At 48.3% G+C, this 27,775-nt stretch overlaps 1 protein-coding gene across 10 annotated transcripts in view; it reads left to right on the top strand.

Annotated features, from left to right (window-relative positions):
- Positions 1-27,277, top strand: part of TNRC6B (trinucleotide repeat containing adaptor 6B) — a 194,224-nt gene extending 166,947 nt beyond the window's left edge. For 8 of the 10 annotated variants that reach the window (XM_031939131.1, XM_031939137.1, XM_031939129.1 and 5 more), the window contains 12 exons: positions 69-194; positions 4,606-4,737; positions 5,290-5,388; positions 5,488-5,671; positions 6,843-6,980; positions 9,836-10,012; positions 11,986-12,132; positions 12,298-12,393; positions 24,053-24,277; positions 24,426-24,496; positions 25,779-25,918; positions 26,425-27,277. In XM_031939131.1, coding sequence (XP_031794991.1) covers positions 69-194; positions 4,606-4,737; positions 5,290-5,388; positions 5,488-5,671; positions 6,843-6,980; positions 9,836-10,012; positions 11,986-12,132; positions 12,298-12,393; positions 24,053-24,277; positions 24,426-24,496; positions 25,779-25,918; positions 26,425-26,797 — 1,908 coding nt within the window. In that variant the 3' untranslated portion in view covers positions 26,798-27,277. The remainder of the gene's footprint in view (positions 1-68; positions 195-4,605; positions 4,738-5,289; positions 5,389-5,487; positions 5,672-6,842; positions 6,981-9,835; positions 10,013-11,985; positions 12,133-12,297; positions 12,394-24,052; positions 24,278-24,425; positions 24,497-25,778; positions 25,919-26,424) is intronic. The other 2 variants (XM_031939138.1, XM_031939130.1) reach the window with 1 other exon arrangement.
- Positions 27,278-27,775: the final 498 nt, after the last annotated feature.

The following is a 27,775-nucleotide window of genomic DNA, read 5'->3' as shown; positions in this document are numbered from 1 at the left end:
TTGGCGGTTTTCCTACTAAAAATAAAGTTTTTCGGCTCTCTCTTTCTCTCTCTTTTTCTTTTAAACAGGGTGGCAATCATGGTTTGTTTGGAAATAGCACAGCACAATCGCGGGGCATGCACACTCCAGTGCAGCCGCTAAACTCTTCCCCTAATCTACGGGCGCAAGTGCCTCCCCAGTTTATTTCTCCCCAGGTAAGCAGTTTGATGTTTCTGAATGTCAGAAGGGTTAGGGGGTTATGAGCTGTTAACTTGCCTAAAATGAATTTGTGAATTTTATGTAATTTGAAAGTCATCATAGCTACCAGTATTTATTATGGATGCTATTAAATGTCCAGAATGAAAATTTATGGGAATTATATCAAATTATAAATCTTATTGTGGGGGGGGGGGGTTGCCATGTAGAAATAAGAATCTTTTTTGCATGGTCACACTTTAAAAAAAAATTCTAGCTTAAAAGGAAATGAAGATGTTGACCGATTGCTTGTGTCCCTTCTTGAGAAGAAGCTGCTCCTCTGGTAGAAAGTTGGGTTAGACTGGGAGAAATTTGCAACCCTATCCATTTTGAGATTTTCTCTTAGAACTGTACCTGGAAGGATGAGGCTGCTGCCTAAAAGGCTCCCGATTCAAATTCTGCTTGTGTGACCATTACCCAAGGGTAATGATACGGTTGACTCATGGTCAGGCTCATCCCCTCAGACCCTCCTTTTCCTGCCCCAGGAGTGACCTCTGGTACAGAGATGGGAGGAGAGGAGGCTTATGGAATAGAGATAGGTGAATGTGTCCATCCAGGTGGGGATGAGGGGATATACCATCATGCTTACCATTGGCAAAGGGGGCTACACATTCTCCTCCAGTGTCCTTTGTGGGTGAGGGGATCCTGGCTCTTCTCCATCTGGACCACCCAGCCAGGGTAGCTGTGGGCCTCAGCTGGGCCTCAGCTGCACACAAGCTGTCCTCAGCCTGCAGGAAGCCCTGTCCTCTCTCTTGCCATTGGGGAAGGGTCTCGAGGACATCTCTGACGTGACCACTTTCACACTGTCCTGTGTGTCTGTGATGGTCTGTGCTTTGTGTACAGTGATGATGTACATTCTGCTGTTGGGTTGGAGGATTTCAGCCTCCTTCTATCCAACCCTTGGCAAGTCTGTGAGTCCATTGAACACCTGAGGCAGTGGGCTGGGGTCAGTGATGAGAAGGCCTCTGCGAGCTGCTTTCAGCCTGCTGGGGTGTGTGAGGCTTCTCTCCTCCTTGTGCTCTGGACACCCCTGCCACCTGGCAGCCGGGACTCTTCTTAGTTCCAGCTCTGTGAGCCAGCCTCTTACCCACATTGGGTCTGGGCCCTCTTACCTGAAATGGGCCAGTTGTCGTGCTTTCCTGGTCCAGGGACCAGCTGCACAAGTCCCTGAGGAACATGTCCCTTCGCCTGCGTTCCCCTGCTTTGTCGTGGCGGGGCTCCCAAGCCAGCAGGCTCCTGGTCATTGAGCCATCTGGGGCTAAGGGTTCCGCTGGGAGGGAAAGTTTGTAAGTGGTCTTGTATCTTGGATGCATCCAGTTTAAAACTCCAAGGTGATGGAGCTGCTTGTCTCTTGCCTGCACTGTTTTGTCATTGTCATTGCCTTTTTAATGGCCCATCTCCTTTTTAATAGTATGAGTCTCTGTTCGGTTCTCTCTGCTCTGGGACATATGCGTGTTAGACTTAAATCAGTAAGAAAAGTCCGATCCTTTGTATCCCTTTCTCAACTTGTTTTCATGTTACACTGATGTTCTTTAATCTCCTCTCTTTGTTGTGACCCTGTTTGGGGTTTTCTTGGAAAAGATGCTGAAGTGGTTTATTTTCTTCTCAAGCTCATTGTACAGATGAGGAAACTGAGGCAGACAGGGTGGAGGGACCTGCCTGGGGTTACCCAGTTGGCGCGTGAGGCTGCATTTGAAGTCACCCAGAGGAGTCCCCCTGTATGTGCACACTGGCACCCCGTGGCTGCCCCCCCTTCCTCTCGTTTCTCACTAGACCATTCCTGCCGCCTCCTCCAGCAGAGCTCACCCTCGTACTCAATAAATATATGCCTCAGCCCCCCCCATGACAGTCTGTGTGCCTTGGGCCTCTCCAACCCCTCCTCCCCTCCGGGGCAAGCTTGTGTGAGCCACCATTAGGCACAGGGATAGCCCTTCTCTAAGGGGAGCCCTCCTTTCTCCCCAGCACTTGCTGGGGAAAACAGTGACAGAAGCTCCCCTCTCATTGGAAGGGCGCTCCCATTCCGGGATGCCTGTGCTGGAGGCTCTTCTCCAGACTTGTGGAGGGTTGGGATGGTCTGGATTGACTGCTTCTACAGGAGCCTTTGCTCCCACGGCCCCTCTCCTCATTTCTGCACCATCAGATCCCCAGCAGGCCCATCATGATCCCCTTGGTCAAACAGGAGGCTTCTCTGCACCGTACCTCGCCTTCCCCTTTGAAGCAGCGAGTCGGTGGGACGGCCATGGGCGAGAGGTGACTGTGGACAGCTTGCTGGGGGTGGTCCCACTTTGAGGAAGCAGGAGCGGCCGCCAGAGATGAAGAAGAGAGGCAGAGACCGGTCAGTCGGAGAGAGGGGGGTCAGAGCCGCCCGGGCATGGGGCGACCCCTCTCCTGTCTGCAGGCAGAGGCTGGACGGCCATCAGAGAATTCTTTCTCAGGATGTGACCAGACGATGCCTCCATGCCCAAGGTGGTGCAGACTGTCTTTGGGAGCGCTGGGGCGGGATGAGGAGCAGCCGGCTGAAAGGACACTCTGCAGTGTGTCCACTCCGGTCACCGGCAATCCAGGAGGAGCTGAGAAGTGCATTGCAGGAGGCCATGTCTCTTTGGGACCATGATGCATGTTGAAGACAATTGCAGGGCAGCACATCAGCAAACGTCAGACATTACAGAGCTAGGAATAGGCCGTAGAAATGAGGGGTGAATGTCTAATTGTGACAAAATGCTCCCCCCTAGAAGATTCTCCTTGGCTGCAGGTGTCTGAGGGCTGCAGGTGTCTGAGAAGGATCAGAATTCCCCCCTTGCCAAAGGGAGCACATGGCCTGTGGGGCTTTACGGGGTCAAAGACATGTGCCTGGGAAGTGACAGACACATTTCTGTACATAAGGAGGCCAGACAGCGGGCCAAAGGACTTAACCAAGAACTTGCTCCTTTGAGCAGATATTAACTTTAACTCGGGAACAGCAATGTTGCCCCTTCTGAACAACAAGCCATTAAGTTCTTTTTTGTATTTTCAAACACTTCACTGATGCTCTCTCTCCCTTTTTTTTCCTCCATCACTTCTCTGGGGGAAATCATATTCTTCCCAGACCCTCGAGTAATTGTCATTTTTCTTATTTGCCATCCTGATGAATGTGATAAGGAACTTCATTTGCTCAATTTTGACTTCACTTACTAGTAATTAGGAAGATTTTAAAAATTGATTATTGGTAACTTAGATTGCTTCCCTTGAAAACTGTCTATAGTCCCTGATCATTCCTCTATTGAGGAAAATAATGTTCTCATATACTTGTATTAATTCCTGAAAAATCTTGGACATCAGACCTGTGGAATTCTATAAGACCTCAAGAAAGACCCCCGATGTATTGGGGAGGTCTCCAAGGCTTTATGGAAGACGCCAGAAGTGCGCCCCTCAGGAGATCCTAGGGCCATGAAAATGTTACAAAATGGCAGGAAGCAGGTGCCCGCAGAGACAAAGTAGCGCGGCATTTTTGTGAAGGGCAGAGTTACGCATTTCATGCCCTCTGGGTGTCGTGGAGAAAGCTACACCTGTCAGAGCAGCCAAGATGTAAGAGGAAACGGGCAGGTGTCGGAGCTTTTCTCTTTGCGGAAAGGACAGGAGAGCAGAGGACAGGGCGCTGGTCTTCTGTTGCCTCCCACTATGGAAGCCTGATCTCTCACTTGGATTTGTTTTACTGTAACTTGGTGTGAGGAGAGATCTAAATAGGAAAGGCTAGTTTTACACTTGGCTGTTGGAGGAAAAGGACAGTCAGAAGCTGTGAAAGCCAGCCCAAGGGGGCTGCCCCCCTCACAAGGGTGGCAGAGGGAGCCCACCTGCCCCCCAGAGGGGGACACCAGAAGGCCTCCAGGAACTAGGGCAGCCTTGGTCCAGGGATGCCCCTGTGGGCAATGCAGTTCCTGGGACTCCCCTGACCCAGATGCCTCTGGGAATCCAGGGCCATATCCCGGCTTCTGTGGCGGCAGCTTCAGACTGAACTCTGATCTTGGGCTGGCCAGACCTGCAGCTTCTTCGTCCTTTCGTCCACAATCTGTGGGGAAAGTCTTTTCTCTTTCCAAAATCTGTTGGAATCACTTGGAGGTGATGGGGCCACTGTCCTACACTGGTTCCAGGGGACTCCTGCGAGCGTAGTCTTCTGTGGTTCTGAGGTTTTACACAGTTATCTGGGAGAGCCCCCTTCCTCAGGTGGTAGGCAGGGGATGAATGAAAGCACAAATGTGAAAGGCAAGAAGCATATGGACCGACAGGAAACGTTTGCCTCTGCAGCAAGCCTTGTCCTTGGTTTCAAGGTCTGTCCTTTCTTGGAACGATGTGTCTGTGGTCACCACTCTTGCCTCCTTCCCTGTCTCCTACTAGGTTTCTGCCTCCGTGCTCAAGCAGTTTCCTAACAGTGGCCTGAACCCAGGTCTTTTCAACCTGGGACCTCAGCTGTCTCCCCAACAGATCGCGATGCTGAGCCAGCTTCCACAGATTCCCCAGTTTCAGTTGGTAAGGAGGGCCTCCTGTCCATGACACTGCATTGCTTCTGAGACACTTGTAGGCCCAACTTCTCAGATTTGGGGTTTGCCCCCAGGGACTGATGATGTGACACAGTATCTCTAATAGGCTTGGTTTCTTTTCAGGGGGCGGGGTATGTGGGAGGAGAGGCAGGGGGAAGAGAAATGGAGGGAGGGAGGGAGAGATGGATGATGATGGTGATAGTGCTATATTTTAGTTAGGCTAGATTTCCTTTCCTCTGTTTATGGGATGGGGATTTAATCTGATCTAACAAGGATAATCATTTGTGGGGAGCCGGGACAGTGTTCTGTCCTATGCATTTCTGTGAATGACAGAGCATTGGGGGGTACAGCCCCTGCCTCATCCTCTCCCATCTGGAACGAGAAAGAGGAATAGAATTCGGTCACTCCCATGGGCGTCTCCTGTAGGTGGGACGCTTGGCTTTCTGAGCTCTCTTGGCTCCGGTCTTTGTTGCCGGGGCGATGGCACCCATACAGTGTCCACCTGCCCCAAATGCAGCTTTTCTTCTCTGTGCCCCCTCAGGCTTGTCAGCTTCTCCTACAGCAGCAGCAGCAGCAGCAGCAGCTGCTCCAGAACCAGAGGAAAATCTCCCAGGCAGTACGTCAGCAGCACGAGCAGCAGGTGAGCCAGGCGGACAGGGAGTACCTGGGCGACAGTCTGGCCCGAGGGGCCGGCCCTCACACGGCCAGACCCAGGGCTCAGCCGCTCCCATCCCCACAGATCGCTCGGATGATGAGCGCCTTGCAGCAACAGCAGCAGCAGCAGCAGCGGCCACCCAGCATGAAGCATTCGCCATCTCACCCTGTCGGACCCAAGCCACATCTGGACAACCTGGTCCCTGGCCCCCTGAATGTGGGGCTCCCTGACCTTCAAAGCAAAGGGCAGATTCCTGGCTATGGTTCTGGTGAGGAGCGAGACTGCAGCCCGTCTGATGTGGGGGGGAAGGAAGAGGCACCTGGGAGGAGGAGGGAGAAGGAAGACACAGCCTGGGGGTTGGGGCAGCCACAGGAGGAAGAGGAGGAGGAGGACGCAGCCCGGGTATGGGGGGGGCCCTCACAGGCTTGCACAGGGAGGTAAAAGGGCCTGCAGAGGCCATCCAAGCCACCTATCCCTACTGTACAGAGGAGACAAATGTGGTCTCGGTTTCAAAGAAAGCAGACCAAGGAATATTCATGCAGGCTAGACTAAAAGAGAGCTTTCTAGTGAAAGTAAATCTTGGGCTAGGTCCTGAGGGGGAACAGGATATAGGGAAACAGAGGAAGGGGACAGTCTTCCAGATGGAATCCACAGACACTTCTAGGGGGGCAGTGACTGACGGGCAGGAGGAAGAGAAGCCCACCGGCTGGAGCCTCAGCCTCTTCTTGTTCTGCCCTTCTGTGGACATTTGCATGTAATACGCTCACATACACATGAATGAGCAGATAGATGGTATCAAGAGAGAGAGACAGAGAGAGGGGGGGAGAAGGGGGAGAAGGAAGGAAATGCGAGACATTTCTCTCACTTTTGTTTAAGGCTTCATTTTCAAAGGTGACAATCAGAGGCTGCTGTGGTTCCCCCAAAGTCATTAGTTCTCCAAGAAGGAATGTAGAGTTCCGTTTTCTGTCGTCCATAGAAAGGTCTCTGTTTGCAATGTTAGGGTTTTATCCATTAGTCAGATGCTACTCACCGGTCTCTGCTGTTTGTGAAAACCCATGCCCTAATTGGTGTCCGCAGCAGAGTCTTCAGAGGAGCCTCTCCACGTGAAGGTTTCCCAATCACATGTCGAAATGAGACTGAAAGTGGCCAAGGAGGCTTTACACAGCTTTCCATTGTGGTTTTCCTGCCAGCTAGTGAGAGTGGGAAAGCTAAATTTTGCATCAGTTTCCTATATAGCGATAAGAACCATTGAGTGTGGAGTGTGTGCTAATGAAGCTGCTTTGAGAATGACCTCTGATATTTCGTTCCTCTTGGCTTATTTCTTCATCTTTCCAGGAGTATCTTTTAGTAAATTTAGTAAAATATATAAGTTTCATATATGAGTTTTATATATTATATAAGAGTTCTATAAAAGTTGATTTTGGGAGTTTTGTTTTTAGGTTTTGGCTCAAGTGGCATGGATTATGGCATGGTTGGAGGGAAGGAAGCTGGGACAGAATCTCGCTTTAAACAGTGGACTTCTATGATGGAAGGCCTGCCCTCGGTAGCTACACAAGATGCCAGTATGCACAAAAACGGTAAGAGTCTTCCTCCTCTCCTAGGTTAGTTTAAAAAGTCAACTTAAGAACTGGGAAAGACCATCGGTCCCGTCTTTTTATTGATGAGCAATTTTTGAATTTCCCAAAGTCGTAATGATTACCAGTGTTGGAAGGGTGTCCTGAATCATGTCACTGATGGAATATTATACATGGAGGGTCCTCATTGGGGGTATACATGGAGGGTCCCTTCCACTCCTAGGAAAGCATCCGTCAACTTGGATAATCAATCAGGAAGACTTAGAGACTGACCAGCAAGTTCTGAGCCACCTGCTAGTTGGGGTCAAGAGCCTGGATTTTCAAAGGCTGGGCTTCTTTTAAGGTATAGGAGGATTGTAAACGGCATTTATGAGGAGCATGGTTGGCATCTCAGTGATATTTATCTTTTTCTTTTTTTTTCCCCGCTACTTCCATTTCAACCCTAAAGATAAAACTACTATTAATATTAATATGTATGTATTATAAATTATGAAGCACTATGTAAATATGAGCTATGATTATTTACAGAGTCCTTTCTTTAAAAGCTTTTTAAAAAATTCTTTGTATTCATAAGCTATATGAATCAGAGCATCAACTCTGGGAATCCACAGCACAAGCATTGCAGCCTTGCCGCTCCATAATTTGCTATACAAGCCTCTTAAACTTTTCTCTAAAGCAGATGAAAGGTCTCAGAATAATCACTCAGTTCCTATTTCAGTTTTGTCTCACTAGACAGATCATTCCAGTTTATTCCAGAGTTTTACGTAGGATTGTGACCCCCTTAAGGTTGTAGATCACCCCAAGAACAGTGGAGAGATGCCTGGAGAGTGAAGGGGCTTGCCCACAAATAGGGATTCAAATAGAAATTCAAATGTCAAAAAAGTCATCAGAAGAATATAGGACTGGGATGGAAAAGATGGCCACACTGCTCTCAAGGATACCTTTCCTCTGCTCTCCTAGTGGTGTCAGGGTGCTCCCCACCTGAAGTAGAATTTACTGTTTTTAGCTCGCTTTGGAGAAATATTTTGCATAGTATCTGCTTCTTTGGAGCAGATAGAAAGCACCCATCTATTTTAGGCCTTCATATTGGTATTCATTGTTGACCAAAGGCCTAAAAACAGTATGATAGGGAAGACCTTTGCCATCTTTATCTAACTTATACTTAATCTAATAGTATAATCGTATCCTTATCCAGTGTATAGACACTTTTTTATGAAGTGGGACTTTGAGATATTGGGGATGACTAGGGGAAATAGGGAAGAAATGGGGTTTGTTTGGATTGGGTGTTTTTTGGGGGGGGGGTTAGCATTTTCCTTTCTAGGGATCTAGAATGCTTCCAAGACTATACCATTCTCTTTATTTAAAAGGAGCTGTCATTTAATCCATCTGTAATCCCTCTCATGTCAACTGTAACCCACCTTTGTCTTCTGATTCTGTACTACTCTTGACCAGATCTTCCCATGACTCATTTAACATGTGAGAGACCTTTGGTATGGTTGTCTTACCTGGGCATTCTTATAGGTTTCACCTTCATTTTGGCCACTTGACTGATCAATGTCCTTTCTAGTCGTTATCTCTCAATTGACATCTTTTCATGTTGTTTTTTCTTGCCTGAGAATTTAAAGGAAGGATCCAAATTTAAACGTCCTTCATTCTCATCTTCTGGCTTCTCAGACTTCCTTCAGATCTCAGCAAAAATCCCGCCTTCTGCAAGAAATCTTTGCTGGTCTAATGTAACTTCAGTATCTTCTCTTGGACACTCAGCTCTAATTTATCTCACATATATATTGTCTTGGCAGAGTTGTTTTCATGTGTCTCCCATATTAGATTTCTCAAGGGTGGCCACTGGCTTCTGTTTTCCTTTGTGTCCCCTCAGCACTTAGTATAGATACTGGAACTACAGAGAATAGGAACTTAATGAATTTGTGCCATTGACTTGACTTGTATAGCCTGTAGCGTGGCAGATACTTGCTTGGGGGACCCTTTAAACCAGTTTTTTTCTAGGCCAACAGAGCCCAGGATTTTATCGTCCACAACCACTAAAGAACAGTCAGTGCTAAGAGATCCTTCGGTCCCCTGGGAGGGCCCTTCTCTCACAGTTGGGAGCCTCCAGGTTGTGAAAGCGATTTGCTTGAAAACGTGATAGAAAAGAGAAGGGGCTCATGCTTTATATTCTCCTGGTCTCCAGGATCTTTTCTAAACTGTTGGTATTCTTCCATCTTTCATCTTCCTTGAGACGCCAGTCTGTCATGACTTGCCTCTGCAGGGGCCTCCTCTGGGCAGCCGTGGCCTTTTCCCATCTCCTCATCCAAATAATAGGGTTATTTCTCTTTCCTCATGTGGCACGTTGGGTACTACCAGGTTAGGTGGGCGCTCCTGTACAAGGAGTCCTGGCTTGTAAAATTGTCCCCACCTGGTCTTGTGTTGGAGGTGGGCACATGCCAGGGTTCTGCCTTGCTGCCTTAGCCTGAAAAACATGGACTTGCCTCTGGTTGTCTCGGTGACGACCTCTGTGGAGCTTGTGTGGGCTGCAGCCTTTGCAGCAGCCTCTGTGCCCTAAGTGATGGTTGGAGAGGTGTGGTTATGGCCCATCTGGCCCTGGGCGTCTGCAGGACTAGGAAGGGCCCCTCCCCACCATGAGGAGTGAGGGCCCAATGGTGGAGGCCAGCTGGTAGAAGTCTCACTGGTTCTGTCTCGGAGCTTAACGGTTCAGAACCAGTTGCAAAAGAGCAAGATGATACTGTATAATGTCCCTTTTACTTACTTTGTTTAAGAGAGCACAGATTTAGAAAACCTTTATTGCTGTTTTTGCCTCGAGCCTTTCCTGTGTGTGAATTCTCTCGTCTCCTGTTTTCCAGGCGCCATCGTACCCCCTGGAAAAACTCGAGGAGGATCGCCATACAACCAGTTTGATATCATCCCAGGCGACACGTTGGGGGGCCATACGGGGCCTGCTGGTGATAGTTGGTTACCTGCCAAATCTCCACCAACAAATAAAATTGGAAGTAAATCCAGCCATGCCAGTTGGCCTCCAGGTACGTCTCGGGATGCAGCATTTGCTTCTAAGGTTGCTTTGGGTCACTTTGTCACTTCAGCAAGTGCCGGGCAGTCTGAAGCACTGCTTGCACTTGGAGACTTGAGAGAGGAGGCCCAGAATCAGACGGCACAGATTTGCATCCTGGCCTTCCAGAGGATGGACTTTTTAGGGAGCCCTTGGATGTGCTGAGATGGAGCATTTTTATGGAGGAGACTAGAGGTTCTTGGGGGCTGGCCTCTAAATGATGACTGAAAGTTTTTTGAGGGGTGTAGATGTTCTAGAGTTGGGATACAATGAGAACCAAAAACTCCTGGTGTTATCAGGTTCTGCTGGATCTGACCAAAGTGACAGATTGTAGAAGGCACCGGTACCAAATAAGGCAGAGAAGATGGAGTCGATTGTGGAGGGCCTAAAGTACTGGCCAGGAATTGGGAACTTGGGTTGGGGGCTGGGCGGGCACTCGGGATTGACCGCTACTAAGTGTCTGAGGCCAGATGTGACCTTAGAACCAGGGCTCTCCCCACCGTGCCCTCCAGCTGCCTCGGATGGAAAGAGTTTTGAGCAAGAGCAGGGCAGGGCCTGGGGAAGCTGAGGCTGGTGCTTTGGCCCGGGATAGAGGCCAGCACAGGAGGTTTAGACCAGAAAGTCTGCTCCAGCCTCCCTAGGTGGGGATTTTGGAGCTCAAAGAGGACGGTGTCAGGCCACGTTAGAGCCCCCTCATCTGAGGTGAGACCCTGTCAGCTTGGCTCGGGCGTCAGGCAGCTGGGGTCACAGGCAGGAGACAGCATCGGGGGCTGCCAGGCCCTGCGCCTGCCTCTGCTGGGGGTGAGGGAGGCCCCGTGTAGCACCTGCTCCCCGGGTGCCAGGCGGACTCGCTGCAGGATGATGCTCACGGGACACGACTTTCCCTTGGAAGTGGCCTGAGGTCACTGACTGCTTCAGGGGTCACGGGGATTGTACAGGGGCTGGTGTTTTCAGTCTGAAAGCCGTCAGGCTGAGAAGTTAAGCGTTTGATCCATGGCTCTGTGGGCCTCGTGTCCACAGCTCAGGCCACACGGCCTGCTTGCAGGCGCAGAGGGAAAGGCTGGCACGGGGTCCCTTTCTGTCTGAGGCCAAGGCCCGGCTCCGCCCATGCCATGAGCATCAGGAAGCCTTAGCAGAGCTGGCCTGGAGCCGGGCTGCTTCATGCTTCTCTAGTCATCGGCATCATCCAGGTTCTATGCTGCTAACGAAGCATCCCAAGCCCGGCCGGCCTCCCTCCTTAAAGAGACCATTGGGGTCGCATGCTGCAAGACCCCAGTTTGGAGGAGGCCTGACCCAAGGTGGAGTAGCCTAGAAGGAGGGAGAACGAAGGCGGCCTGCCCCCTGCTGGGTCTGTGTTGGCCCCTTGCTAGCGGGCCGTGAAGGCTCTCAGCATTCTTGCCCGGAGGAAGCGGGCTGTGCCTCCTCCCCTTACAAAGGGGTTCAGGGATTGCCTTCATTGGGCGACTGGCCCCACAGAGGCCTCAGCCAGTCCCTCCCATTCGCAGACTGGCCAGGACTTGTCCACCTTTCCAAGGCGATTGGGTCCCATTAGGTCGCTGGCTTGGTCTGTGCTCTCTGGGCACGTTGGCGCTGCTCCCCACGCCCTCTTGGTGCAGGCCTCCTCTGGCCACAGAGACTGGCTGAAGTGCTCCCCCACGAGGGCCTGAGGTGGTGGTGGCCCCTCCTCCTGACCTGAGCCTCAGGTTCTATCTGGGACTGTTGCCACCCCTGGGCCTCTGACGTTCTGCTGCCTCTGACCTGGCCCAGGTCCCCTCTCCTATCTGCCCTCCCCGGCGGGTAGCCCTCCCCCTGCCTCGTAGCTCCCAAAGATAGGCCTTGGGGCATGGGGTGAAGGATGGGGGTAGGGGATGCACCACAGGGACATTGAGTCAGAACTCCTCAGGAACTTCTGGCAGCCCCTTGACCCGCTTCTCATGTCTGTCCTAGAATTCCAACCCGGAGTGCCATGGAAAGGTATACAAAACATCGACCCTGAGTCTGACCCCTACGTGACCCCAGGAAGTGTGCTCGGGGGTCCAGCCACATCTCCCATTGTAGATACTGACCACCAACTTCTGCGGGACAACACCACAGGTGAGTGAAGGAGCTGAGGGCCTGGGGGGCTGGGGGTGACACTCTCTGCTCTCCGGGTGCAGGTGTAAGGCCCATGAAGGAGGCAGGAAGGTGGGTTCTGGGGGGTTGGCCCGTGGCCCTAACCCTTTGTTTCTCCCGTTCTTCTCTTTGCCTGGGTGCCCACAGGGTCTAATTCTTCCCTCAACACCTCGCTGCCTTCACCTGGTGCCTGGCCCTACAGTGCCTCTGACAACTCCTTTACCAACGTTCATAGCACTTCAGGTAAGGCTGAGCGGGGCCGGGGTGCTGGCGGCCTCCCTTGGGACTTGCTGGGATGTTCCTTCTTGGTCCCACTGTGTCTGCGGCTTGGGAACTGCACCCCCTGCGTGCTCGGGCCGATGGGTGCTGTGGGATAGAATGGGGTCTGGGGCTGGGAGGCCTGGCAGGGACAGGCCAGGGGGATGCAGTACTTGTCAGCACCTCCTGCCCACCCGGCCTGGGCTCCACAGTGGCGTTAGTCACTGCTCCGGACCTTCAGTCTCCCAGGCCCCAGAGAGAAAGCAAGGAAGTGAATGAATGGGGTGATGTCACCTTTTTCTGTCAGCTGCATAGGAGGGGCAGTGGGGGAGTGGCTCTGTCCCTCCACCACCCTGATTTCTGAAAGGCTGGAGGAAAGGAAAGATTAGTAGTAGGTTTCTATGAGCTTGTTAGGAGCGAAATCTGACTTCCTGAGCTTTTTTTTGACTGTGTGTAGAACCTACTGGTTTTCTCCTTGGTTGGACTTTCTTTACAGAGCCCTTCCATGGTACTCTAGCTCCCTCCCTGGCCACCCTGCCTACTAAAGTCAGACAGGACCTACTGGGGTCAGAGAGGACCTTCCCTGGGCCAGAAGGAGGAGAACGGCTTTCTTGCCTTTTTTTATATCCCCAGGGCTTTGCACAGAATTCACCCCAGAGTAGGTGCTTAATAAATGGAGGTTGACTTCTCTCTTGCAGCCCTTGTGCCTCTCAGCATCAGGAACTTACGTGCTAACTGGAGCCTGCTACAGATGTTTTAAGTGCCCTGGCTTGGGTCCTACCCACTACATGGGGATCCTTTGACTCTTCCCTGGTCAGCTGTCTGGTTCTCCACAGTGGCTGCTCCCAACCTACTCTCCCCTTCTCAGCTGCCTGTATTACTGTCTCCTCCCCTTTCTTTCAGCAGAGGTTCTCACCTCATATTCCACTGAAAAAATGAGACCATCTATCACAAGGGCCTTCTCTTCCATTCTTTCATCTTAAGAGGGAGGAAATAACTGATTTCTTGCTAGTGCTAACCCTTCTGCAAGTTGGCTTGGGCCCAAACCCTTTTAGTCATTGCCTCACCTTTATTTTCTTTTTTAAAATTTTTTTTTCCCCAGTTACATGTAAAACATCTTTTTTTGTTATACATGTCCATTCATCTTTTACATATTTCTATGTGAATCATGTCCAGCAAAAAACACCAGGGAAAAAAGGGAGGAAAAAAATAAGCACAGCACATGTTGATTTACATCTCTCTAGATGTGGATGGCTTTTTCCATCCAAAGTTTATTGGGATTGCCTTGGATTACTGAACCACTGAGAAGAACCAGTTCTACCATACATCATCATACAATCTTGCTGTCACTGTGTACAGTGTTTTCCTGGTTCTGCTTGTTTCACTCAGTATCAGTTCATGTAAATTTTTCCAGGGCTTTTTAAATCGGCCTGACTGGTCATTTTTCATAGAACAGTAATACTTCATTACTTTCATATACCATAATTTATTCAGCCATTCCCCAATGCATGAGCATCTGCTCATTTTCCAACTCTTTGCCGCCTCAAAAAGAACTGTTGCTGTGTTCCTTCTATTCTTGACTGCATTGCATTGGTTTTTGAACCAATTGAAGTTTTTGAACAAAACTTTTTAATTTAATGTAATCATAGTTATCCAATTTGCATTTCATAACATTTTCTAGTTCTTTCTATAAATTCCTCCTTCCTCCAAAGATTTGATAGGTAAACTATCCTTTCTTCTAATTTGCTTATAGTACCGCCCTTTATACTTAAATCATGTACCCATTTTGACCTTATTTTAATATGGGGTGTGAGAATAGATGTCTATGCTGAGTTTCTGGCATTATTTTCCAGCTTTCCCAGCAATTTTTGTCAAATAGTAAGTTCTTATCCCAGAAGCTAAAGTCTTTGGGGTTTATCAAACATTAGATTATTGTAGTCATTAATGATTGTATTATATGTGTTTAACCTATTCCACTGATCCACTATTCTGTTCCTTACCCAGTACCAGACGATTGCTGCTTTATAGTTTTAGAGTAATAGGCCACCATCCATATCTTTACTTACACTGATTCCATTGACAGTCTAGACCTTTCTAGTTATAATTTTCTTTCCTTTTAACCTGCACAAATTCGCCTTCTCTCAGTTCCGTCCTTTCCTCTCCCCACCACTGAGTATTGAAGAGAAATAATACAGTAGGCACAAATCTGTATAGTCACACAAAACCTATTTCCATATTGGCTGTGTAAAAAAGCAGTGACATCGCATCACGGCCTTTTTATCAGGTGTCTCCTTAATTTTCCATCTTTCATTATCCACCGGCATTTTTTTTTTCTGCTCCACATCCTTTTGCTCAGACTTCTCAGACCTTTCTTCTGTCCTACTGTCCCCTCTGGCTATCATCTTGGCTCTTCTCCCTTTTGCAGCCAGAGTCCTAGAGAAAGCTGTTTATCCCTGCCGTCCTCCCACCTGAAACACCAAAAAGTGTTTTCTTGTTAAATCCAGTCGAATTTCCCCTTCACCTCTGCCACATCTGATGTTGAGCACCCTCTCCTCCCTACTGATCCAGACGTTCCCAGACTCCTTTGTGATTTCTTATTCCATGTCTTGCCTGTGGTGAACAGATGTCCCCCCAGGACTCTGTCCTGGACCCTCTGCCTCCCCTTAATGCACACATTCCCAGCATCTCTTCAGTTCTCGGGGCCTCAGATATTTTCCCCCAGGGATGTGGCTCTGCTCTCATCTCTCTTTCAAGACCAACCCCATCCTCTCCAGCTGGATACCCAGAAACACATCCACATCACTCGTGCTTCCTCCCGAAGGCCTCGTTTCTCTTGTGACTGCCCTCTTCCCTCCTTCTGCCATGCCCTCCTGATGTAGGTCCCCCCCATTTCTTTTCTGAACGATTCTGTTTGACATTTTAAGCCTTTCCCAGTTTAGATATGGCTAGGCTCTTTCCAATCTGACCAGACACAGCTTCTCCTCACTGTACGTGTTCCAGTCTCACTAACCTGCTTGGTGTTTTCCCAAAAGATACTGCATCTTTCACTTCTCTGACTTGGCATAGGCTGTGGACACTGCCTAGAATACTCTTTCCTGATCCAGTCCCCTTCAAGGCCCCCTTCTTTTTAAGAGTCTTTCCTCATTCCCCCAATTAATGCCCACTCCCACCACCAGAATGCTGTTTACATTTATTATTTGTACCCTATGATTTTTTTCCATAACTGTTTTCCCTCAGTAGAATATAGTTAATTTGAGAACAAAGACTGATTTGTTTCTATATTTATAGTACCAGCTTAGAAACTCAGTACCAAACCTTAGTAACTTCTTGTTCATTATTGATTACTTTTCCCAAAGAAGGCGGCATCAGGTATAACAGGGACATTGCTGTACATCTTCCAGGCCATTGTTCTTATAACCCTGCCCTCTGCCATCCTACCCTGTCCTGCTCTTGAGAATTGGAGGAACTGTGCACAGATCACAGATAGAAGGGGGGACAAGTAAGTCTTTCTTGACCTTGCAGGAATTCCTCATTACTAAAAGTGTTCCTCCTAGGGAAACAATGACTTAAGTGAGAAGTCGGACTTGGGGGAGGATAGAAAAAGTACATTGGAAAATATTATTCTACTTTAAAAACAAGAGATCAGGTGTTTACAGGTTATGCAGAAGCTTCAGGCACATTTATCTATATTTGTGTATATGTATATTATATGTAATGTGTACACATAGTGAATATTTTTCCCTAGAAGAGAGTTAGAAGATGCTGGACATAACATAAAATATGGATTTGGTTACTTCAAAAAGAAAAAACAGGACGCTGATATGGATGTCATTTTTAATCCCTTGTCTGTACAGTCAGGCAACAAGATTAAAATCAATATTAAATTGCAATAAAGACTGAAAATGAGTATGGCTCAGAAGTGATGCGATTCCAACCTAATCGTTTCGGGTGAACAGTTGGTCCAGAAAAATGGAAATTGAATAAAAGAACAGATAATCAGCATTGTCTTAGACTTTCTTAAGGAAGTTTAGCGAATGTAAATCATTGCAAGAACAAAAGAGTCTCAAGAAATGGCATTAGCCAACAAACATTTGGTCTTTTTAAAAATACAACATCTGACTTGTATGTTAAGCATTTTAAACGCTTATAAACACAGAGTATTTCCTGTACCTCAACTAACTTGAACCTGCGAGCAACCATGTGAAGAAAGAAGGCAATATGATTATTATTCATCTCCATTTTGTAGATAAGGAAACAACCTCAGAGTAGGTCTTGTGACCACATAGCTCGGCAATATCAGAACCATGAGTGGAACCCAAGTTTTCCTTGTCCCAACTCCAGCACCCTTTATTACCATACCGATCTGCTACCAAACAGAAAGCTAGAGATCAGGGAAAACACTGTTTCAGAATATACATTTGTCTTTAAATATTAGAGAAGGTGATGGTATCTCGCTCTCCACTCTCCATTCCTTGGCTCTTTCAGACTTCTAGCTGAGAACTTTGCTCATATTTTACTGGAAAAATTGACATCATTCACTCTGGTCTCCCTCTTGTCCCCTCTTTCTTGAGTGCCATCTGTTCCTCTCTCTTCACCTCTGTTGTCATGGTGAGGTGGTCCTTCTCTGCTGGTCCCCTATGGCTCTTCCTTATCTCTTCTCCCTGTATGAACCTTAGGGAATTGCCTCTCCCTCCTTTGCTCACCCTCTTCTGGCCCCCTCATCACATCCTGCTGGTTCTCTCTGTCAAAAGTCATTGATGATCTTAGCAGCCTTCTCTTAGTCTTCTTTTTCCTTGATCTTTCCATGAGACTGACCACCTCTCCTCTTGGATTTTCTTTTCTCTCTGTGTGGGTCATCTCCCTCCCTGCCCTCCCCCCAAACTTTGTGTCTCCTTCCATATCACACCTTCTAACCAGAGGTGTACCATGAGGTTCTTTTATCCTATGTTTTATCCTTTCACATTGCACGGTGATGGGGGTGGTGCCCCCACAATCTGGAAAATCCACAAAAAAAATTTTTTTGTACTTTGTACGGACTTTGTACTAGAGAATGTTTTTTTTTTTTTTTCTTTGATGGGGTATTTACAATACCTTATTGTAAACTTTGGGTTGATATTATACAATATCATACACATATTATGCATTTTTTGAGTTTGTGAAATTTTTTTCTTTGTTACCCGCTGGCCTTTGTATGTCATCTGCAACTTCTGCAAAACCCCCCAATTCCCATTTAATTTCTTATGCTGACCTTAGAATATGAGGAAACTGCACTGGGGAAAATCCCATTGTGAAAAAAATGACCGCACTTCACATGGTGATCTCACCTATTTAGCATCTCTATATTGGGTATTCTCAAATCTACTTCTTGTACCCCAGTCTCTCTGCTGACCTCCGCTCTCCCATCTCCTGCTACCTTTCAGGACTCTTGAACTAGATGTCCAGTCAACATCTTAAACTCCACTTGTCCAAACCAAACACGTCATCTTTCCCCCTAAACTAGGGGTGAGGAGCCTTTTTTTTTTTTTTTGCCATGGGCCATTTGGATGTTTACATCATTTGTGGGCCCCGCCAACTTATCAACTTTTAAAGTGCTCAGGCAGCAGGAGGTTGTTTTGATATGTGGTTGCCTTTATAGGGGCAGACCAAAAGATTTCCCCATCCCTGCGCTGAACTCTCCCCCCATTTTATCTCCCCTATCACTGTAGAAGGCAACACTATCTTTCCCAGTTGCACAACCTAGGGGGTGTCCTGGACTCCTGTTACTCCTCCCAGTCCAGTATAGTGTCCCAGTCTATTGATTTCCCCTTTGGCCCATCTCTCAAATCCTTGCTTGGGTCTTACCCTCATATCTGCTCTGGGCCTGCCTGCCTGGGCTCTTTCCAGTCACTTCTGTCCTCCCCTCAGCTGTCAAATTGATTTTCCTAAAGCCCAGATCCTTCCAAGTCATCCTGGCCTTCCTCCCCCTCTCCCCCCACTTTAACTTAGTGAACTCTGGGGAGCTGCCCTCACCTCCAGGGTCAAGTACACAATGCTCTGTTTGGCGTCCCCTGGCTCTCTAGCACATCTTCTAATCTCCAGTGTCACTGGCCTCTTAGCTGTCCCCATAGGGAAAATACTCCATTTCTTGGTCCCAAACATTTTCTTTGGCTGTCACCCATAATGCTCTTCCTTCTCTTTCTGCCTCCCGGCCTCCTTCAGGTGTCAACTAAAATCCCATATTCTACAGAAAGCCTTTCCTCTCTAATCTAGTACCTTTCTTCTCTTAATTTCTATTTTCTCTGTTTATAGCTTGTTAATATATTCAATGTCTCCCTCTTTAGATTGTTGAAAGTTGCCATGTAATAATAGTTCATAAAATGAGAAACAGTGGAGAGGGGGAAAGTATTTTCAGAAAGCTTTAGTAGAGTCCTAGTGAAGAAAAATCATGCCCAGTAAATTTAAGGGTGGAATGGAAAAGACAACAACTTCTCTCCCCACCCGCCCCCAACAAAAAAAAAAAAACAGGAAAAGCTCTATTAAAATGTTTTAAAGATTTTTTTTTTAAAGTCAGCCTCCTTTCTCCAATAATAACAATGAAACCACAGCATTTGGGCTCTACAAAAGAAACCTGGGAAGAGCAGCTGACCTAAAGATCAAGTATATATAGAAGTCCTTGTTGTAGGGGAAAGAATGCTAAGAGCATTGAGGAACATATTTTTATCATTATTATTATTAATTTTAATACACATTGCTTTAATGAATCATGTTGGGAGAGAAAAATCAGAGCAAAAGGGAAAAATTGTGGGAGAGGAAAAAAAGAAGTGAACATAGCTTGTGTTGATTTACATTCAGTCTCCTTAGTTCTTTTTCTGGATATAGATGGTGTTTTCTTACCATAGTCTATTGGGATTGCTTTGGATCACTGAACCACTGAGAAGAACCAAGGCTTTCATAGTTGATCATTGCACATTGTTGCTGTGTACAGTGTATTGCTTGTTTCACTTGGCATCAATTCATGGAAATCTTTCCAGTCTTTTCTAAAAGCAGCTTTTTTTTCATCATTTTTCATAGAACAATAATATTTCATTGCTGTCATATAATTTAGCTTATTCAGTTATTCCCCAAATGATGGGTATCTACTCATTTTCCAATTCTTTGCCACCACAAAAAGAGCTGCTACAAACATTTTTGCATATAGGGGTCCCCTTCTCTGCTTCATGACTTCCTTGTGATACAGACCCAGTAATGGCACTGCTAGCTTAAAGGGTATGCCCAGTTTGATAGCCCTTTGGTCATAGAGCCAGATTGCCCTCCAGAATGGATTAGAACATTTCAACTCCATCAACAATGCATTAGTGTCAGGGATAGATTCTTAAGCTCCTAAATAAAGGCTTGGGAGGAAACTACCATAGTGCCACTTTAAAAAAACAGAACTGAGAGAATATTCCCTCCTGGTCCATATGCTTTCATTCCTGGATTGTGCAACTTTTTTTTTATGATAATCTATATTTTCATGAAGGTTAGAGGTCTGATTCTGTTAGAATGGTATAACAATTAAGGGTGACCCCAAAGTTAGAGATGAGAAAATGGATCTATTTCCGTTCTTTACAAAAACAGGAACCCAGAGATTTAGAACAATATTAATGCTTTCAGATGATTGGATGGGTTGATTAGTTTTTTACTAAATTATAAGTTTTTTTTGTCAGTAGAGATGTCTCATTGTGTAAGAGAGAGGAGAAGAATATATTCAGAAATAAAGGTGACATAAAAATTCTCTTTAAAAAGGATGAGATGTGGGACAGCTAGGTGGATAGAACACCAGCCCTGAAGTCAGGAGGACCTGAGTTCAAATCCAGACTCAGATACAACACTTCCTAGCAATGTGATCCTGGGCAAGTTACTTAGCTCCGATTGCCTCAGCCCCCCAAAAAAAAAATTCCCAAAAGGGATGAGATGTGAGGCCAGATAGCTTTGTTCCATGATCCTCTCGTTGTTGATGTCGAGCACTGCTTGATATATAGAGATAATTGCCAGTGGATGGTGTTTGCCTCTGTTGTGAATGGTGTCCTGTATGGAGTCCAAAGGAAAGAGTGTGGGGCTTCTCTGTACAGATGACACAGCTTAACATCCTAAGCCTTGGAATGGCAAAGAGGGAGAGGTGATTATAAATCACCTCCATCTTCACTCAGAGAGGATTGGATTTGCTCTCAAAAATACTAGAGTAACCAGTGGATGAAGGTTGCAACTGGATTGGTAGAAAGTGGAGGAGCTGTGCTCGGCTGGAGCGAGAGGAGAGGAACAGGCCAGATTATATTTGAGTAATGCTGTGACCCTTTTAATAACCACAGACTTCTCTGTTGAGTAGAGGCCGACATTGAGAGCAAAATGAACTGTCACATGATCAATCTGTAGGCGTTTATTAAATGCCTTTCATGGGCCTTTCACGAGCTCGAGGATAATTTTGAGGTTTCAAAGACAAGTCCTCAGGGAACTTACATTCTAGGGGGAGACAAGAGCAACACTTAGAGGAAATGTGCACAGAATAAAGTGGCATTGGCCTGGAAGGGCTTCTGGGAGGTGGTGGCACTTCCCTAGAGAGAAGGCAGGGCAAGGAGAGAGTTAATTCAAGGTCATTGGAGACAGAAGTTTTCATCTCCCCTTACCACCTCTTATCAGCCATGAAGCATTTATTTAATATTTATTATGTGTCAGACACTTTGCATGAAACTCTTTCTGTCCTCAAGAAACTTGCAGACTACTAAGGGAGAAAAAACGTCCATATACAATATGGGAGTAGTAAATAGAAGATAAATCGTCATGTGAAAGGTGCTGTTGGAGAATTTTGAGGAAACCCCATATTGTGAGAGGCAGAGGGGAGGGCCTTCAGGCATGGCAAGCACTCTGTGGGCAGCCGAAAGGGACGGGATGTGCAAACAGACTAGAGAAGGGGGCAGGCGTTGGAAGTGGGCTGTCACAGCGTTTCAATTTGATCCAGAGGAGTGAGGGGGTAATGTGCTCAGTTGCCAGCTGCGGTACAATTACTCTAGCCTCTGGGGAGAGTGAAAGGACTTGAGAGGAGGGACCAGTAAAGTTATTACAAGGATCTAGGGTACGAGGCATTTTAGATGCTAAGGACATGTTCAGACCTTCAGTTTAGAAGATTCACTTTGGAGACAGAGAAGGCAGATGCTGGGGGCAGGAAAAGTAAGAGTGCCACCATTATTGCAATTGTCCAGGTGTGTGGTAATTAAGGGGCTAGGGTGTGATGGAAGGATAGGAACAAGATGGGCAATGAGTGGAGAGTTGGTGAGCTGAGAAGGCTGTGAGGGTGGCGAACCTCTGGGACTAGAAGTGTAGGAGCGCTCTGGGTGAGCGGCGGCTGCCTGCATTCTCTGAGGGCCAAAATGCCTTTGCTCATAGAGCTATAATCTAGTGGTTCCAACTGTGGCCATCAGACCACGTGAGCTTGGAAAGCGCGGGTGCAGGTCAGGTGGCTTTGCATATCTTGCAGTTCTTCTGAGCTACTTGGGTTCCACTTGCTCAGAAAGCATGGTGCCTTTTCTGACGAGGGCACGCCACGCTGGGCGGTCCAGCACCAAGGTCTCCCATGTCGTACAATCAGTTCTGAAGTTCTTCAGAGACCCTGAGGGTTTCCTTGTCTCACTTGTTCTGAGCATCACGGGAGATGCTTTTCAAGTTGTAGAAAGCACTCAGATGAGGTGACAGCTGAGCTAAGGAAACTGGGGAGGAATGACCACTGTCAGCTAAGCAGGCAGTGTCCCAGAGGCTTAGCAGGGAGAGAGAGATCGGAGGGCAAGAGCTAGGAAAGGCCCAGAAGAGCTCATAGGGGAAGAGCACCATCAGGAACTGGGAAGAGGATCTTGATTCAGAAGCAGGTTACAGGGCCGGGGCGTGAGGGGATGACTGAGAAGAGACCTGAAGGGAGGTCTGGGTCTTAGAAATGTTCTTGAAGGCTGGCAGGGACCTGTGGGACCTCCTTGTGGCCCAGGAATGCTACAGCTTCCCCAGTCATCTTTGGGTGGGCTTCAGCATTGGAGAGGTGGGAGGATCAGGCCAGAGCAGGTCCCTGTGAGTTCCTTCACGTTGCCGGGATGGGATTGGGAGCAAGATCTCAGGAGCATCCAAGCAAGCTCACCTCCATGTAGGGGCTTATGACTTCTCCTAGACTTGTCTGGATCAAGTAATTCTGCAGCTCTGGGGTGGGCTACCTGGCTGAGGGTTGGGGTTTTTCCCAAGCTGTCCATAAGTTTATATTTAACCCCAGTGCCCCACCTATCTGCACCATTTCCTTGAATTTCACTCTTATTCTCAAGGGAGCAGCCTTTTCAGGGGCTTGGTTTGTATATACACTCCTGTCATCCCCAATGGAGCTCATTTAGTGAGCCAGGAAAATTAGAACTGGGCTGTGCAGTGGAAGCCTGTGTGTGCATACCTGTTAGGGCCTTCTTTCTCAGCAGGCTACTGAGCTGCTGGAGCCCCAAGACACCACTCCCCTGCCCTTTGTCCTGGCCAACAGCCTTCTACCATTCTCCCCACCTTGGGTCTGGCTCATGGGCTTAGCCTCCAGAAAGGCTTTTCACCATAGTGTCGCCCGGCCTGCAAGGTATCGTCTCAGCTCTGAAGCTGGGCTCCAGACCTCTCCGACCTTGAATCTCTGTTGTTGCCCTGTGGAAACTCGGTTCCACCCAAACCCCTTTTTCTCCTAGAAGCTCTTGTTGCTGCTGTTAGACCAACTATTCTCTCCACACCCCATCATGGGCGCCACTGCTCCTCGGAATACCCATAGCATTCTCAGATGGCACCTTACCCAGATGGGAAAGATGCCCATTCTCTTCGGCTCCATGTTGACTTCTTCAGGAGCAAGATACTTGGGCCAATGTTGGCATAGTACCCAATATGTCTGACCCTCAAAACATAATGATTGTTTTTATTTTGTACTTGAAATTGGGAGAGGGTTGGTTCTGCTTATTCATGGAAAATCTCAGATGTCTCTTTTTTATCTTGAAATCTATGAGAAGAGATAACAAGAAGAACAATATTTTCTGTAAGAGGATGGCTTGAGAAATATTCCACTCAAATATTAAGTTTTTAATGTATTTTTAATTCAGTTCAATAAGTGCTAATGAGCCCTCATTCAGGCTCTGATTTTCCTAAGTACAGGAATATATTACTCCCACTAAATGAACCTCCAGATTTTTCAAGTGCATTTTCTCTCATTTTTCCTTGAAGCTTATATTTGAAGAAAATAATGCTTGTTTGTGTGATAAATCTGGCGAGTTTACAGTCATTAATTTTGTGATTTCACATTGTCATTGAAGAAGATGTATAGTTGAAATAGACTCCCTTTCATTGCTTCTTATAAAATGTTTGTTTAGATAGATATTGAATGATTGTATTAAAATGTCTATTTGCATATGTGTGAGGTAACATTGTGGGTAGACTATCAGACCTGGGTGCAAATCTTAATGGGATCCTAATCAAAGCATTTCACTTTTGTGCCTTGCTTTTTTGCTCTAATACAATAGGAAAGGTAATGAGGGGCTCTCACTCACAGGACTCTTGGGATTATCCAATGAGATATTATGAAGATCTCCTCCTTTGAAAGTATAATGTTACTAATTCTTATCTTCATTTTATCTTTTAGCAAAGTTCACTGATTACAAATCAACATGGTCCCCAGATCCCATAGGACACAACCCCACTCATCTCTCCAACAAGATGTGGAAAAACCATATTTCCTCAAGGAACACTAGCGGGCTGCCCCGCCCACCTCCTGGCCTGACCAATCCCAAACCGTCTTCTCCCTGGAGCAGCACAGCCCCCCGCTCAGTCAGGGGCTGGGGGGCCCAGGACTCCAGGCTTGCCTCAGGTGAGGAGGGGGCCTGGCTAATGCTGGAGGGGAAGCCTTGTCTGGATCCAGGAAATACTGGGGCACAGGCCAGCCTGTGAGGCGGGAAGGGAGGGGACATCTGCCCACCTGCTGCTAACTTTCTCCTGTTGCCTCCCTGCTTCCTTAGCCTCTGCCTGGAGCGATGGCGGCACAGCTCGTCCTAGTTACTGGCTGGTTCTTCACAACCTCACTCCCCAGGTACTCGTCCTCCATGTTCTGGTGGTCCTAGATTTCTCTGGCCATGATGGGCAAGGGACAAGAGGACGGCCCAAGGGGTGGGTGGGTGGGGGATGGCTTAGAAAACTAGCAAGAGAAAGGTCTATAAGAGGCAGGAGCCGAGGGATCAGGGGGTGAGCCTCGGCCAAGGCAGGGCAGCAGGCACTGGTCAGGCTGCTTGGGCGGAATATAGAGAGGCAGAAAGGAACCATCCCCTCGAGGAGCTGAAGGTCCGGTGGGAGAGATGGCCTGAGAACAGCTCTGCAGCAGCTTGTCCACAGATGGGCCAGCCACCAGGCTGGAGTCAGGCCAAGCCATCGGGGGATCGGTGGTCACCTCGGCGGGAGAATAGAATGGAAAGCCGGACTCGGGTCAGTGGTAAACAGCAGCCAAGGCAGTGAGGAGAAAAGAACTTTCCTGGGGCTTGGCTGCTGGGCAGAGTCTTTGTGCAAGGCTGAGTCCAGAAGGAGACACCAGAGAGACTGGACAAGAGGTGTACCCTGTGTCTGCCTCGGTGTCCTTGTCCATAAAATGGAGATAAATAGTAGGACTTAGCTCCTTATGAAGATGAAACACCACGGTATTTGTAAGTTCTTTGCAGACTTTAAGCTTCCTCCGTGAATGCCAGCTTGGGGTTCCAGTCTGTCAGTCGATAAGTTATTGAGCAAGAAGAGAGAGTGGTCAGGAATCAGTATCCCTGATGGACAGCCAATCCCCCCCCGCCCCAGGGTGTGACTGAAACCTACTTGCAGTTCAGGGTCCATCCCAGGAGGAGAGGGAATGAGGGACGGCTCACTTTGGGGCTTCCCCCCTCTCCAGGACCCAACAGGGGGGGTCCCGAGCCAGGCAGAAACCTGGACCTGGACATATTTGGCTTCCTAGAGCTCTCAGAGCTAGACTGAGATTTTCACTGAGCTCTTGCCTTCTGGCCTTTTAGCAGGGATCTCTGGGCCCAGTGGGATCCAATGCCCCCGCCTGAGTGCTCCCCTGGAGCTAGCAAGCATCTACTGGCCAAGTCCTTCAGATAAGCAGGTTATCACTTTAAGGCGAGGGTTTTATTTTCTGGAGTGAGCCTGATTTTTGACCAGAAGTTTGTGTTTTGGGGGAGCTAAAGTAGACACCTTGCACTGCCTCCCAGCTGGGTTGGTGGGGGGCTTTGGACCTGGCCTCCGGGTAGTTTTCTCTTTCTCAATCCCTTCCATCCTGCTCTCCACTGGAGCTGAGAATGCCTCCTCTCATGACCCCTCATGTGTTCTATCCTTAGATTGATGGGTCAACCTTGAGGACGATCTGCATGCAGCACGGCCCGCTGCTGACATTCCATCTGAACCTGACCCAGGGCACGGCCCTGATCCGATACAGCACCAAACAGGAGGCCGCCAAGGCCCAGACTGCCCTACACATGTAAGTACCTGCCAAAGCTGGGCACCCACTGCTGGCGGGGGCCAGAGTTCAGAGGGACCCCCTCCTGTACGCACATATCCCTGGGAAGGAGTGCGCCTCTCAGCAGGGAGCTTTCCATAAGCAGGAGGGGCAGGAGCCAGAGTGGAAGGACCAGTGTGGCAGGGCCCAGAGAGCCAGAGGGCCAGTGCACGGCATAAGCCACAGTGGAAGGACCAGTGTGGCAGGATCTAGAGAGCCAGAGGGCCAGTGGGGCAGGGCCCAGAGGGGCAATGCTGGACACAGGCAGATGGGGCTCAGGCTCATTGGAAGGAGAGGTCGCTCTGCACCAGTGCAGGGTGTGTCCACACCAGGAGCTCCTCAACCACATTTAGAGTGCAGGCACACATGGCCCAGAGCAACGTCTGCATTGCAGGCAGAGCTTTTGACGTTTTCTCTGTGTCTTTGAGGATTTAAAAGTCCTGGGCCCCTAGTTTGACCACCCCTCCCCCACATCTGTCCCTTTCTAGGTGTGTGCTGGGAAACACTACCATCCTGGCCGAGTTTGCCACAGACGAGGAGGTGAGCCGGTTTTTGGCACAAGCCCAGCCCCCTCCCCCTGCTGCGACGCCGAGCGCACCCGCCGCCGGCTGGCAGCCCCTGGAGACGGGACAGAGCCAGGCGGACACTGTCGGCCCCGCCCTGAATCTCTTTGGGGGGTCGTGGAGCAGCGGCGGGGGCGGCAGCGGGGGCGGCGACCTCCCCGGCGCCTCTTTGTGGGGGCCCCCAAACTACTCCTCCAGCTTGTGGGGGGTCCCCAGTGGGGAGGACCCCCACCGGATGGGCAGCCCCGCTCCTCTGCTACCTGGCGACCTTCTGGGAGGAGGGTCGGATTCAATCTGAACTTAGAACTTTCAACTCTGACCTCGTGACCTTTTTTGGAACAGCAGCAGCACTAACTCGACCTTTTCGTTTTTTTTTTCAACTTGCAATAAATACATTTTTAAAAGGAAAAAAGAAAACGGAGAGAGAAAAAAAGGTGGGTCATTGCCAGACTGTCTGAGCACATCGTTGCCTCCCTTATAACTTCAGTTTTTTCGTTTGGAAAATGAATCCAAAAAAGAGAACATATCACTCTTGAAATACTTGAATCATGAACGCCAACCTAGAAAGACAATGTGAAGCAAGTACACATACCATTTAAATTTCAACACAAAAAATTAAAAAAATTAGTTTCTAGTTTTTCACTTTTTCATGTTATACGGAAGTTGTTGCTAAGAAACATATATACTGAAAAATAGCTTTTTAACTTGGTTTGCACTGGGTGTGTTTCCGTCCTTAGGTCTACCGTGTTGGGGGGGGGAGGGCAAAAGAATTGTGGGGGTTGGGGGTGGGAAGACTAGACGGAGCCTCACTTTAAAAACAAAACAAAAAACTTTTAAAAAAAAAAAAAAGGAAAAAAATTGTGATTGGCTGGTCGATAAATACCAGTGTGTGCTGGCACATGTAACTGCCCAGGCATGCTTGTGGTTGGTGTGTGTGTGTGTGTGTGTGTGCGCGCGTGTGTGCACATGTGTTGGTGTGCGTGTGCACTCCTCCTCCTCGTCCCACCCCACTAATCGGAAGGCCTCGTTGTCGCCCGTCCACGGGCTGGCCGGCCAGCCTTCAGCTTCTCTGGACTGGGAAAGAGCCGCGTGCGGCCGGGCCCCTGGGACCGACGCCAAACCCAGGGAGGCCATAGCCAGGTTCAGGGGAGTGCTTTTCGTGCCCTCGAGCAGGGAGTTCTCTGGTGTCTGCGAGTCATCAGCGTGTGTGTGCGTGCATGTGTGTGCGCGTGCGTGTGTGTGAGACAGCCTTTACTTCCATCCAGCAGCAGAGTGG

The sequence above is a fragment of the Sarcophilus harrisii genome, chromosome 5 (genome assembly GCF_902635505.1).
Source record: "Sarcophilus harrisii chromosome 5, mSarHar1.11, whole genome shotgun sequence".
NCBI lineage: Eukaryota > Metazoa > Chordata > Mammalia > Dasyuromorphia > Dasyuridae > Sarcophilus > Sarcophilus harrisii.
Note: the sequence above shows the minus strand (reverse complement) of the source record. Positions and strands in the feature narration are given on the sequence as shown.